The 14,118-nt window shown below is 63.6% G+C and overlaps 1 protein-coding gene across 4 annotated transcripts in view; it reads right to left on the bottom strand.

Annotated features, from left to right (window-relative positions):
* KCNIP2 (potassium voltage-gated channel interacting protein 2) overlaps window positions 1-14,118 on the bottom strand; it is a gene marked incomplete at both ends in the record, with an annotated part of 45,031 nt that overhangs the window by 13,102 nt on the left and 17,811 nt on the right. The window contains one exon of one of the 4 annotated variants that reach the window (XM_082002362.1): window positions 2,731-2,833. The exons of the other annotated variants lie outside the window; for them this stretch is intronic. Coding sequence (XP_081858488.1) covers window positions 2,731-2,833 — 103 coding nt within the window. Of the gene's footprint in view, window positions 1-2,730; window positions 2,834-14,118 lie in introns of those variants that run through there. 4 annotated transcript variants of the gene reach the window in all.

Here is a 14,118-nt window from a genome sequence, read left to right as displayed (position 1 = left end):
CAATCTGCAGCTTCATCTAATATTCATCTGAGGCCGAGCTACGCGGGCGGCTCTCCCACCTTTTACCTCCCACCCGCTCCTCCTCCCAGCCGGGACTGATTGCTCTGTGCTGAATTATTGATGCTGCACTTCAGGAGCCAAAATCAATAGCGTTTCTCTTCGCCTGCCCCCTCCTGAGTGCTTGGCCAAAACGGGCTCTTGGCAGGGGTCTGGGAGCCCCTCGGGCAGCTCAGCAGCACGTGTGCAGCTCTGCTGGGAGATGTTCGGGGCTGGGGACAGGCACGGTGGCACAGGGCAGCGGTGGGGTGACATCGCCCATCAGTGTTTACCAGCTGGTAAACAACGCCAGCTCCAGCATCGATCGCCCCTGGAGGTCTTGGAGCGCAGCGCACCCACGGGAGATGCTCCGCTGCTGCTACCAGACAGGAGCTCCGGCTGCGCAGGATCCGAGGGGGGACAGTGCCAAAGGGACAGGGCAAGGGGGTGCAGACAACCAGTGCTCCCATCCAAGTCCTTGCTCGGAGGAGGGTCAGTTCCAAATGGAGGACAGGTTGCTTGAGGCCTCATTCAGCTGAGCCTGGGAACCCACCAAGCCTGGAGTTCCCCCATGTCATCCCCTTCCCCTCTGCAGTCCCCCCAGGGACAGACGGGGTCTCGCTGCAAGATGCTTCCACCAAACCCTTCCCCAGGGCTGGGGCATTTTTCTGGTCTCCTCTGGAGATGCTCCATCCCAGCCCATCACCGCGGCAGCACGACACCTCCCAGCACAGACCATTCCAGGACACCACCAGCACAGCCGGGGCAGGGATGGGGCAGGGAGGGCACAGATGTGGGACAGGGGAAATGCAGCAGGCAGTAGGGATGGCTCCGGAGCGGGTGGCAGGGCCCCACGTCCATTAGCAAACCCGAGCCATTAGTGTACGGTTTCAGGCTCTTTGTGGTCCCTGGGCTGTCACTGGTGCCCAGGCACGGCTGGTAAACAACCCCCGGAGGGGACTCAGCATTTCCCAGCCTCAGACACTGCCTGGGACCTTCCCCAGAGAGCAAAGTCTCCTACCTGCCACCTCCTGAGCTGAGGGGGGGTGACCCACGCAGCAGCATCTCACCCCCATCCCAACACGCAGCCACTCAGCCACAGGACTCCCCATACAGTGCCCAGGGCTCAGCTCAACCTCAGCTGATTTCTGTCCCTTAGGCAACACGTTTCCCTCTCCGCTGGGCACCTTTTGGCAACAGGAGCAAATGCTGCCAACCCAGAGCACCTGGGTCCCTCTCCCACTGCCACAGCTTGCCGGCTGATGGGGACAAGGCTGGACACAGGACACCCCATCTCCAACCTCCTGCCCTGGCCCAGGCCAGAGCAAAGTCACCTGCAGGGGGACAAGGAGTGTGCCCCATGGGACGGAGGAGCATGGCCCAGACAAGGAGTAGCTCCTGCCTTGTCCTGCACCCCTCAACAGGTTGCCGCAGGGGCCGGGGGGCTCTCTGCCTCCCCCCACTCCACCGCAGCTGGGAGCCAGCGTGCTGCAGAGCAGCCGCAATCGATGCCGCCGGCTTTGGTCCAAAGCTTCGGGTAGCTGCACGGGGAAGCAAAAGCTCAGGGAAGCAGGAGAAGCAGGGTGTGGGGGAAGCACCCCCCAAACCACCAGCAGAACTGGGGAAGGGGAGCCCAGTCTGGGCACAGCCAGCATGGCCCCCGCCAGGGCTCACAGGCAGGACGCCTGGCAGTCAGCTCAGCCCCTGCCTCAGTTTCCCTCCTGGCATGATCCGCCTACGAGCGCTGCCACTGGAGCACAGGGACAAAGCAAGCAGTTAAGCAGCAACGAAAGCTTCCCCCCACCATGCCTTCCTGCCCTGAAAGCAGGTTCGCAGGGCCAAAGGGAGAGGTCCCCCGTCTGCCCCCTCTCTCCCCACCCCAGGCACAGCCAACCCCCAGGTGCAGCTCAGGGGTGCTGCCCAGGGGTGTCCTGGCAGCGTTCATGGAGGGGAGACGGCGTTCGCAGTGTCTGCAGGGGCTGGGCAGGGGCTGTGGGGACCTTTCACACAACTGTCGCCACTGGGAGTCCAGGGAGCACCCGGCCAAGGGGCCCTGGCCTCCCTCCCACCACGCAGAGAGTCCCCCGAGAGGCTCTGGGCTCTCGCCGAGCGTGCCCCACACACACCACTCAGCACCTGGCATGGCCCCTCCCCGGCCGGGCAGCACCCCCTCTGTCCCCCCACCCTGCCCAAGGGCCATGGTGGGGCTCTGGGAAGCGCCAGGAGCAGGGAGTGCAGCAGGCACCCATCCTGCCCAGGCCTGGCTGCCCTGCGGGCTGGTGCTGAGTCTGACAGCTGATGTTCATGCTGTTCAGGGTGAGGTGACCACAGACCCTGGGGACACCTTGCTCCTGTAGAGATGCTGGAAAACACCCCGGTGCCCACTTGCGCGCTCACACGCAGTCCCAGTCCGCGGCAGCCCAGCACACACCGAAGCCACCGCCGTGCAGCAGACACCCTGCCAGCCCCGTCCCCTCCCCTTGTCCCCAGCCACTGGGACCTTGCACGGAGCAGGCAGGACACCCCACTCCTCACACCAGAACCCCCCTGCTCTCCCCTAAGAGCAGCGGATGGACACCGCGTCCCAGGACTCTCCCGTGGATGCAGCACCCTCAAAGTATCCTGGGGAGCTGCTCTGGACACCCACCAGCCCCCCGTGTTCCCAGAGGAGCCAGCACCACGCATGCCCGTTACCTTCCAAGGACACGGGCTCGAAGAGGCCAAATTGCTCCAGCACCTTGATGAAGAGGACCAAGACCACCAGCACCGCGATCATCTCAAGGCCTTCCAGGTTCATGTTGGGGGTGTCTCATGGCCCCTCCACCCCCCCACCCCGTCCTGGAGCCCCCTCACCCCAGCTCCGTGGCTGCCGGACCACACATCCCCAGGGCCCCCTGCCACTGTCCCCGAGGGGGGATCGGCTGTCGCCCCTCTACTCAGGGGCACCCGCCATCAGCCATGGGCGAGCAAGGGGTCAGCGTGGGGCTGTGGCGGGCGGCTCGAGGAGCCAAGAGCCGAGAGCCCAGGCAGAGCAGGGCTGTGCCTGCGAGTAAGAGTGGAGAGAGGCCAAGCGGAGGGAGGTGTGGGGGGGTGGCAGGGATGGGGGGGCCGGGGGGGAAGGAGGCATGCCCTCCCATTCCAATGACACCACCTCCATCGATTTGCTTAATGCAGTTGCTAAGGAAACGGGCCACAGATATTAAAAGGCACTCGGTTCCCAGGGGGGGACACAGGGAGGGACAGGACGCTGGGCACTGGCTGAACATCCAGGATGGGGATGACTCAGATGTGTCCTCTGCGCCCCACACGCGTGTCTGCCCCATGGGGACCACCATGGCTGAGCACCCCAAGGTCCCTACAACCCTCTCCTAGGGAGGCTCTGGGGCAACAGGTCCAGCTGCCCCATTTCCAAGCAGGTGGATGGGTCTGGCCATCTTGCTGGGAGAGCCAAGGGGAGATGGGGAGCAGGGCTGGGGGAACGGGACTGGAGCAGGGGCTGCAATGTAGGATGCCTGAGATGCTGCCAGACCCACAGGCAGCGCAGCAACAGGCAGAAGCGGAGGGGATGAAGGGGCTGGGGACCCAGCATGACCAAGGGACCCAGCCAAGGTCACACAGCAGCTGGAGGCAGAGGTGAACCCAGGCATCCACGTGCCTCGAGCACACATCCACACACAGCCAACGGGGCTATATTTAGCTCCTACCCTTCTTTTTTAACAGCATCCCAGCCCTTGCCTGGCTGCTCAGTCACAGGCCACAGGGGCCACCAGGGCGCCTGCGGGTCCCTGCCCCATCACCAGGACTCAGCACCCCGTAGGGTGCACGGCTTCCCCCAGGGCTGCCGCAGGCACTGCCCGTCCCTGGGTGGACAAGTCCCACATGGGGCATGAAGCGAGACCAGTCCCAACTCTAGCACCAGTGTGGCAGGCAGGGAGCAGGGCTGCCCCCATGTTACCACTGCCCCCCACCCCACCTGGTCCTCTCCGGGAGCAAGGCCAGCCGCCCCAGGTATAGGTGAGGTGGCCATGCCCAGGCTATGGGGCAGATCCCCCTGCCCAATTCTAAGGACCTTCTGCCCTGGTCCTATCTGCAGAGCCCTCCTGCCCCCACAACGGGCCCCGCAGATGGCACTGGGGCAGAAAGCCCCTTTTCCTCCCTGTTGTCTTTGTGCCAGGGGGAAATATGTCACCGGGGAAGAAATGTCACCCTGGGACACCTGTGGGGGGAAGCAGGTGGCAGAGGTGCTGGCTGATGCCGGCAAGAGCTCCCAGTAGGGCTGCCCCACACCAAGCCTCCACCCAGGACCCCCATTCCCAGCCCAGGAGGCAGGGGACGGAGAGGGCCGGTGGCTCAGTCCCAGGTCACAGCATGGCCAGGCTATCTAGCGGTCCCGTGCCACCAGGCTCAGCGTCTCCCACCCGCCTGGGGCACGCTCCCAAGGCTCTGACGCCAGCAGAAGATGCCAGCGATGCATCAGAGGCAGCCTGGGGAGGGAGATGAAAGTCCTCCCTGGGGAAACATCCCTCAGGCTGGAAGTTTTCAGACTTGACATTTGCTTTTCTTGGAAAGAGGTGAGTTTCCAGGCACTGAGCCTGGATTTCACCCGCCTGGCTCCCGGCTTTGCCCCTGCGTCAGTCCATTTGGGGATGGAGTGCTACAGACTTGTTGCACTCTCAGAGGAAGTTTCCCACTGACACCAACTGCATTTTTAAAGCCATTTTTCTCGCTTAGCCCCGGTTGCAACCCATCCTCTCCCCGAGCCTCCAGCTGCTCCCAGGGCCGATGCCTGTCCCGCATGCCATGGGGCTATTTATGCAACCTGATTTTGGCCAGAAACAGCTGTAGAGGAGCCCTTCCAGCCTGAGCCAGGACTTATCCCACCAAAGAGGGTTTGGGGCAGCTCCTCTGCAAAATGAACCTGCTCAGCCCACGTCGGTGTGTTGGCCCACCATCGTTGGTGCCTCGCACATCTCCACCAGCGTCGTGGGATGCTGGGGCCGAAGGGCACAGCAGCCAGTCAGCCACCGAGCGACAGCTTCCCCGCCTGCCCTCGTGCCCGTCCCGGGCTGGCCGGCCTCCCCGGCAGAGCAGCGAGAAATCACCCGCCGGCCGCTGTATCAGGATTACTCGTTTCCATGCTGGAGCTGTTAATAAAAGCCCTTCACTGTTTGCTGCCAGCATGATGCAGGACCCCACCAGGACCAGTACAGGTACCTGGTGCCGGCCCCACGTCCCAGTGCCATGCACCATGCCAGAGCTCAGCTCCCAGTACTCCCAAACTCACTGGGCTGCTCGCCCAAAGCACATCCCCTCCCACCCAGGGCAGGTCCAGACAGGCTGTGAGTGTCAGGGGACACCAAGGTCCCAGGGATGCTCCTCCATCTGGAGCTGCCCCCAGGATGGAAGAGACACATGGGACCACACATGTGGCTTCATCCATGGAGCGAGACCCGCAGCTGCCTGCAAGGGGTGCTTGAAAGACCGTCCAAAACATATGCACCCTGCCAGAAGTGGGACAGGGCTTTGCCCCTCATCCTGCCAAGCAGCATCGCTCCCAGGGGTGGCTCCTGGCCCCTGCAGCCAGCCAGTGTTTGGCCATGCTGTGGGAAGAGCCGTGAGGCCCTGGCTGAGCCATGCAGGGAGAGGTCACACGGATGGATGGAGAAATGCATGTCCCAGGCAGGAGAGACTCTGCACGTCCACAGACACGCAGCACTGGTGCCACCCCTCCTGCCCTGCTCCTTGCCTTGGGGGTCTCACCCTACGAAGCCCCCAGCACAGATATCCCACTGCAGTAGGTCTTGGAGAAACTCTTCATCAGGGAAACCGGATCCCTGCCACATCCCAGAGCTCCCCAACATACCAGCTGAGGAGTAAAGATGTAGGTCATGCCCAAAGGGACCGGGAGCCCCAAAATGCAGGTTGAGGCCCCAGCATTGGCACTGGGCACCCCTCACAGAGCGGAAGGCACTGGGGAGTCCATCTGCATCCCCATCCCACAGCGAGGGACAGTGGTACCCAGACGCCGGCAGCATGGCAGAGCCAGATGCCCCTGGAGAAGCCCTGGGCACTGCTGGAGCTCGGCCGTGGCTGCCACCGGCTGCTCTCGCACACAGCATAAGCAGGACCAGGGCCAGGAGGAACAAATAAAGTCACTGAGGAGGAGATCAAGCTGCCCCAGAGAGGCAGAGAGGGGGGTCCCCAGTCCCCCTCTCCCACACCAAGCACCCGGCTTGCCTCACCATCTGGCTTGTGGAAGAAGGGGACAGGATGGGCCAGCATCACCCTGTCCCCCTGTGTCCCCAACCCCGTACCTTCGATGCCGCTGATGATTTTGAAGCAGCGGGTGGTGAACCAATAGGAGATGAGGAGGAGGATGGCAATCAGGGAGGCATAGAGCAGGCTGTCGTTGTGCAGGGATGTCCTCTCCATGGCTCCATCCCCTGTGCCTGCTCGTGCCCCACGCCCAGCCCCGCCGCGCTATCTGGGGCAGCCCCGTCCCGGCAGTCCCCCCGCCGGAGGAGCCGGCCACCACGGGCAGGGAGGCGGGGGGCCGCATGGGCAGGCAGGCAGGTAATTGGGAGCGACGCGTGAGAGCCAGGCTCCCAAACCAATTACCTTAATTGTGCTCAGGCAGCACATGGCAAACAGTTAAAAATAACCCTCCCGGCCCGGGGGGAGAGTGGCACCATCAGCCAGGAGAAGGAAGCAGGGGGCAGAGCACAGATGGGGCTCACTACACATGTGGCTGCGCCTCTGTGCCGCGGGGCCAGCAAGGCATGGCCGCAGTCCAACAGCTGCTCTAAGTTCACTGATGACCCTGGGACCCGCAGGGCTCAGGCCCTTGCTGCCATGCCGCAGGAGGAGCTGGCAGCCCTGGAAACTGGGCTCCCCAGGGAACGATGCTGCAGCCCAGGACTGGCAAATACCAGGATCTCCGCTGGGATGCCTGTGCCCGTCCTTGCTCCAGACACTGGGCCTCGAAGGAAGGCACCTCTGCAGCCCTGCTGGCCCAGAGAGGTGGATCTGGCAGGGAGGCACTGGCATCTCATCCCCTCTATCCCAGCGTAGCACTTCCCCAGGGATGCCCGGGATCAGCCTCCCCTTTTCTCAGCTTGGAGCCAAGAGCCATCCAGGCTGGTGTCTGCTCTGCAATGCCAAGGGCACTCAGGCAGTGCCACTGTGAGTTTGGGCACACTCACTGCAGACCTCAAACCCCACAGCATCAGCTGCACCCATGCCTGAGACACCTCCGGTCCCCAGACCACGCTCAGCCCCATCGGCTGCCCCATGGGACACATGGCTGGGGAAGATCCTGGACCCACGTGCTTCACCCCAACACCTCTTTGCCTACAAGACGTCCTATCCCCACCCCTGCAGCTACAGCCGGGGGACGTGGCCACCCAGCTGCGGGGTGAGGAGCGCAGCATTGCCCCAGCTATGCCCCTTTCAGGGCAGAAAACCCAGGCGTCCGGGTCAGTCCCCACCTCCCTTCTCTCTCCCCCAAGACCGGCTGCTCTGAGCATCCCAGGGGACACAGGACAGGGAGGCAAAGTGGCCCCGGCACATGCCCGCAGCTCAGCGCTGGGGAGGGTGGCAGGGCCCATCACGCTGCCCCAGGCACAGCCGTGGCAGCACAGGCAGCCCAGGCTGGCACCGAGTCCGCGCCACCAGTCCCACTTCGGGCTGTGACAATAACAGCCGTGAAGCGTCCCCCACCCAGCCACCCCGGCGCCGGCTCCCCGGCGCTGCCGGCAGTGCGGTCCTACCACCCGGCTAAAATTAACCACCCCGCCAGCCACCCACCGTGTGTAAACAGAATTGCCCGGGAGCGGGGTTTCTTGCCCGGAAAGCAGCTCTGTGCACCAAGTGTGCCATGGGCACGCACAGGGGCAACAGCCAGAGCTGTTGGGTAGCCACATGGCCGGTCCCTGTCCCCATCCTCCCAGCACCACCAGCACCTGCGCCACGGCAGCGGACAGGGAAGGGGCGGGGCAGTCACCCATCGCCAAGGGATCCGTCTCTTCGGGAGGGGACCACGCACCCTGACCATGGCCAGGCTCTTCCCTGCTTGGGACCCGCCCCCGTGGCTTACCCCTAGGGTGCTCCTAGCCCAGTACCACATGGGTGCTGGGGCGCTACCCCCCTAAAATGTGCCACGGGACCAGCTGGGCCACAGCAGAGGTGACGGTCCCAGGCACAGCTGGGCAGCAGCTGCACGGGTCCCTTGGGCGCTGCCAGCAGGGCCAGCCTGATGGATAGGAGCCTCTCCATTTTTTTGGTTCTCGGGGCCATCATCCATTAGGGAGAGTTAAATTTAGGTTACAGCTGATCTCTTATTACCTCGCTGCTAATCAGAGCGCGAGAAGATTATTAATAAGCACATTAAAATATTGGCGAAATGCTATTTTTGGGAGGTGAAGTCACAGTTTTAATCTGGTTAATTGATTGAGTCATTTCTCTTTCCCCCCATCGGCGACCTGTCCTTGGCTAGCTCCCCAGGGCACCCAGCCGGGAAGGGACCCCACCCCAGGGCCCGCCTGGCCGGGCACCCCATGGCCTCTGCGGTGAGCCCTGTGGGGCCTCCTTCACCTCTGCAGGGAGGACAGAGGGGCTTGTTGTCCCCCAAAAGGGGCTGATTGGGGAGGGTAGCGGGTGGAGGACGGCATCCGGGTGACTCATGTGCCACATGGACCCAAACAGTGGCTGGGGAGGAAGGAATGCTGCAGAGGGGAGATGGCTGTGCAAGCCCCACAGCCCGCTTCCAGCTCCAAGCTCTAAGCCTTAGAGGGGCACAGACCTGCGCAGCTTTGGGTTTCACCCCACTTCGGCTTCTCCCACCGCTCAGGAGGACACCGAGAGGAGGGTAAGCAGCGGTAGCCAGCGCCCCACTGCCAGCGCTGTCCTCCGCATCCACCCCAGCTCCATGCAGCACGGCCACGCTGCACACCCCAGCCAGGCTGCGGGCACAGGACGGGGCTGAGCCCTTGGGGCCGCTCAGCACCGCAGGTGGCCAGCCCAGAGACGCGGTCCCGGCAGGACACCCGCTACGGACCCAGCCCTACAGTGCCCGGCTGAAAAGCCCCAGACGCTGGGACAAGGACCTATAGGACACCCTTGCAAGTGATGGGGACAGAAGCACCCTGACGTCCCCTTCCCTCTCCGCTCCATCACCCGCAGCTCTGCCCCTCACACCCGCGGCTGGACTCAGCTGACTCATCCTCTGCTCCCCTCTGCTCCGGGCTAGTTGGCCAGTGCCCAATGGAGCCAAACTGGTAGAGACGGACCCCGCACTGCCTGTAGGCACACCCAGCCCCTGGGTGCTTGACACACCGCTCAGCCAGGTCCACGCTTACGCTGGCACCTCTTCGCCTATCGCCATGTTGCAGACTGGTGCGCAGCCCTGAAGGGCCCATGGGGATGGGAGGCGATGGGAAATGCACATGGGGAGCGTTTCCCGGGGCCAGGCGACCCTCCATCGCAGGGCTTGGGTCCCTGCGGCAGGGAGGCGGCACGGCTTGCCGGGTGGATACTGCTCCGTGTCCCAGCCCCCAGCGCTGCGCCAAGAGCATCCCCAGGGTGCCCCCGCCATCCCCTGGCCCCAGGGATGGGTGCAGGCTTGGGAGACCCAGAGGCTCCCCTGGGCAAGGAGGGGACAGAGCCTGGGAGGGTTTTTCTGGGCAGGCTGAGCCCTGGCGAAGGCGGTGCAAGTCCCAGCCCCGCTCCAAGGCGTGACGCTGCCACGTTGGCCCAACAAGGCCTCCCCCATGCTCCTGGCTTGGTGCATCCCACCCCAGTACCGTCGTGGCCCAGGGTGGCAGCCTGGGGGTCCCCGGCAGGGCCAGGCCATGGGGAGGGCAACGTACCCCAGGTATGGGGACACAGGGATAGGGGCAGGAACTGGGCATCCAGGGTCCCAGCACGCACAGGCACACGACAACCTCCCCGACACATGCCCACTGGGGTCATGAGGTGGGTCTGGGCTCACACACAGGAGAGGGAGTCCTGGCCAGCTGGCTGGGCTGCGCAGGGGTGGCAGGGGGACGTGGGTCCTGCCACGGCTGTGACAGCACACAGCTCTGTCCCCAGGACCAGGCAGCATCCCAGGATATGAGCACGGGTGGATGCAGGCACCAGGGTGTGTCCCTCGCACCCGGGGCTTGTCTGGCCGGCTGGATGGAGGGCGCAGCCCTGGCCCCGGAGGCGGCACTAGAGGGAAGGGTCGGACTAGCTGCAATTTATTTGCACAGCAGTTTTCTCACTGCACCAGTCCCCTCCCTGAATAAAACATTCCCATCAACCCAGGTCCGCAGGGGACCTTCAGGGGCTCTCATTGCCTCCTGTGACCATCTTCAGCTTTGCTCCACACAGAGCCCAGTGCCTCCGGCTGAATCGCTCAGCACCGCTCAGCACCTAAACAGCATTTCCCTCCTCCCCAGATAACCCCACCAGACAGAAAGCCCCTCCCGCGGAGCAGAGCCCCCATGCACCCCAGGGCAGCACCTACCTTGGGAGAGGGTCCCAGTGACAAACTGGTAGAAGAAGCGGATCACCCGGCCCAGCTGCCTCTTGCAGCGCTGCTGGCAGTGGCTCATGGCTCCAGCTCACAGCGCTGGGGAGGGACCCAGTCGCACCCCCTCCCGGCCGGCAAACAGCCCCCCAGCTCCTCCGAGCAGCAGGTGATGCCCGGGGAGGACAGAGCCTTCCTTGCCCGGAGCGAGCCCGCGGGCATCGGCGGCAGGTCCAGCCCGGCGGAGAGGGCACAGGCAGCGCCCGGCAGCACGGCAGCTGCCAGGCCCTGCTCCCAGGCGGCAGGCAGCCAGCCGGGAAGTTTTGTGCTGGGATGCTCCGGTGCGGGCTGGCTGAGATCCAGAGGGGCCGGGGGGCCAGTGGTGATGCCCCTCCCAGGGCTTAGGCACACAAACGCTGACCACAAGCTCGGCGAGGCAGTGGGGTGCCTGGGCGACCCCCCGGTGCCGTGCCAGCCCGCCAGCCCCCTCCGCGCAGCAAAGTTGCAGGGAGAGGCAGGGAGCAGTGGCAGGGGGGTGCTCGGGGCCGGGCAGCCCAGCGCTGCCACCCAGCTCTCCGGGAGAAGCGGATGGATGCCTCCCTGGCTGGCAGAGCCCCGGGTTGCCCCTGGCTCCTGGTCCGCCCCTTGCCACCAGCTCGACCCGGCACTTCACGCCCCGGCTGGCCGGGAACCAGAGGCAGGTTGGTATGGCAACCCGCAGACTCCACAGGTCCCGCTGACCAATGAGGCACTGCTGCATCCCAGGGCCGCCTCTCTCCAAGAGCAGGGAAGGATGCTCCTTCCGGAGGGGAGCAGGCACCGAGAGCATCCTGCATCCTCGGGCATCAGCCCTCCACTCCCATTATCAAGCGCTGTGAGCATCCCGCATCCCTGGGCATCAATCATCTGCTCCGGCCAGCCAGTGCTGCGAGCGTCCTGCATCCCCGGACAGCAACCATCCGGCGCTGCGAGTGTCCTGCATCCCTGTGGTAACAGTGCTCCAGCAGTGCGAGCTTCCTGCATCCCCGAGCATCAGCCCTCCAGCGCTGTGAGCATCCGGCATCCCCGGGCACCAACCACCCGCTCCCACTGGCTCCACGCAGGGGAGGAGATGAAGATCGGTGCAAGGATGAGAGGAAGAGGAGTTAGACTCCCCGACCGCCCAGGCTGAGAGCTGCTTGCTCCAAAGCTCAGCCTGGCAGCGAGTTGCTAGCTTGCACAGTGTCAGAGCCAGAAGAGAGTCTGGCGCGTGGCAGCGGTGGGATTTCTCCGCTCCCAGCGCCAGCCCAAGATGCTCCGTGCAGACTGGCAGCCACATCTCTTCCCCAAGTCCCATTTTCCCAGCTGCAGTTCCCTCTCCACATCACATCCACACCCTACACCAGCAGGATCTCTCGGCTCTGCATCCAGCCAGGCTCTATTATTTCATAAGCTTCATCTCTTATTAATGGGGGAGGAAGTGAAGAAAGAGACCTGATGGAAAATACAGCTTCTGCTCCCTTGGGGATGGGGAAGGGGGTGCAGGCGTGATCCAGCCAGGAACAGCCAGACTGCCCAGTCCCTACCAACGCCTCACCAAGGAGACCCTAGGGAAGGAACAGGAGCCCCCCCAGGGCTTGGTATAGCGTAACCTCACCTCCTGGTCCCCAAAGAAAGGGCTATCCCCTCCAAACCAAGCCTTCCCTGTCTGTTATGCTGGTTATGCCCCTGTAAAGGGGGGCATCTCCCCAACAGAGAGCCCCCACTCCATGGCAGACAATGCTCTGGGGCAGAGGGGATGCTGCAGTGGTCGCTGCAGGGCTGAGATAAGTTTGGGGAGACCCTACAGCAAGGAGTGACACGGCACAGCAAGGGTTTGCAACCCTGCAATAACACACCCACAAAGCCCCGGGCCAGGGAATGGCTGCAAGGGACATCGGCCTTGCAGGAGGAGGGGGACAGCCCAGGCCAGCCGAGGCAGAGCAGGCAGCTCAGCAGACACAGAGGCACAGCTGCAGGGCCAGCCTGTGAATGCAACACCCCGACTGAACCTACCCCCTGCAGATCACCTGCCCACAGCCAAAAGCTCAGAAATTTGGGCTGCCAGCGGTGCCCAGTCCCCTCCTGCCACCTTCTGAGGACAGGTCAGGTTTAGGACCCTCGTCCTTATCTTACAGTATCCAGGAGCCCCGCTCCTGGCTCAAACCCACAACACAAACACGCTGGGACAGTTTCTTGCAATGATCAAATCCGTGAGCTGGGTGACACGAGGCCAAATCCTGCAAACACAGAGGTCCTCCCATGCTGGGAGAGAGACCCAGCTCCACTGTATCACCGTGGGGACCAGCCAGCACAACTCAGCCCAAGGCAGCATCCCAAAAGCCCGTGGGATACAGGAGAGGTGGCAGAACAGCCACAGGAGGGTGCCAGAGCCCACAGGACATGACAGCAAACAAAGTTTGCAGATCCATCCCAAAACCACCACCTTATTCCTTGAGAACCAGATCCCAGCTGACCAGGAAAGTTGCTCCATCCCAGCGTGTGGGAGAAGCAAGCACCATCCTGTGCTCCCTGGTCATGACGGCCATGTGGGACAGGGGTGCTTGTGTGCCCCCCATCAGCATGGCCACCCCATGCCAGCCTGCAGGGACACGGTGTGAGGGAAGAGCCCAGCACCGATGTCACTCACCCCACCTCCAGGCTCAGCTGCCTGCCAGCATCCCCGGGTGCTACAACCAGTCCAGAACTGGGCAGTGATTTTCAAAGGAGCATCACCCCTCCAGGTTGGCCCTGGGCTCTCCAGTGAGGCCCTTCAGCACTGACACCAAGACAGAAGCTCACGGGGACCACGTGGGCTGAGCTAGGGGACTGTCCTCTCCTTCTGCACCCAGCAACCTGCAGCAGGTATTTGCAAGGACGGTGCATTGCAGAGAGACGTGAGCCGGCTTGCTGCCATCCCAAGGCTCCCTCCGAGCACACGCTCCCCGGGCTGGCACCAGGGGCCGCGTGTCTTGCCCTTGCAGGAGGGCAGCAAAGCCACTGGGGCACTGACCCACCTCTCCCCTGGCCAGACGAACAGGAATTCAGCAGAAATCAAAAGCAAGCCACAAAGCAGGGCTGTCGAGCCCACTCTTACACACAGTTTCTTGGCGACAACCTATCACCTGGGACACAGCCACCATGGGTGCCACTGCAGGGTGCACCCTGCCAGCGTCCTGCCCCGCCTTGTGCTTCTCCCAAACCTGCTCCCCCCACGAAGGGGCCAATGGTCCCCAAGGTCCTGCCCCAGCCCCAGGGGAACTCCAGTCCCCACAGTGCCCTACAGGGCAAAGGATGTCACCTCCCAAAGCGGTATTTTGAGCCTGCCTGTGTCCCCAGAGCATCTGCTGGGCCCCCGAAAGGAGACCCAGCATTGCTAGAGCCACAGCAATGGGAAGGAGGAAGACCATGGCTCCAGGCTCTGCCTCCAGCTCTGCTCCCCCCATGCGCTCTGGGTCTGGCAGTGGGAGCAGCTGCCCCACACCTCCCGTGCCAGGCCTGCACTGGGGACTGGACCAGCTCCCCGCTGTAGGGTATAAACGGTGAATTCAGGG

This window comes from Phaethon aethereus (assembly GCF_964289735.1).
Source record: "Phaethon aethereus genome assembly, chromosome: 7".
NCBI classification, from domain to species: domain Eukaryota; kingdom Metazoa; phylum Chordata; class Aves; order Phaethontiformes; family Phaethontidae; genus Phaethon; species Phaethon aethereus.
Note: the sequence above shows the minus strand (reverse complement) of the source record. Positions and strands in the feature narration are given on the sequence as shown.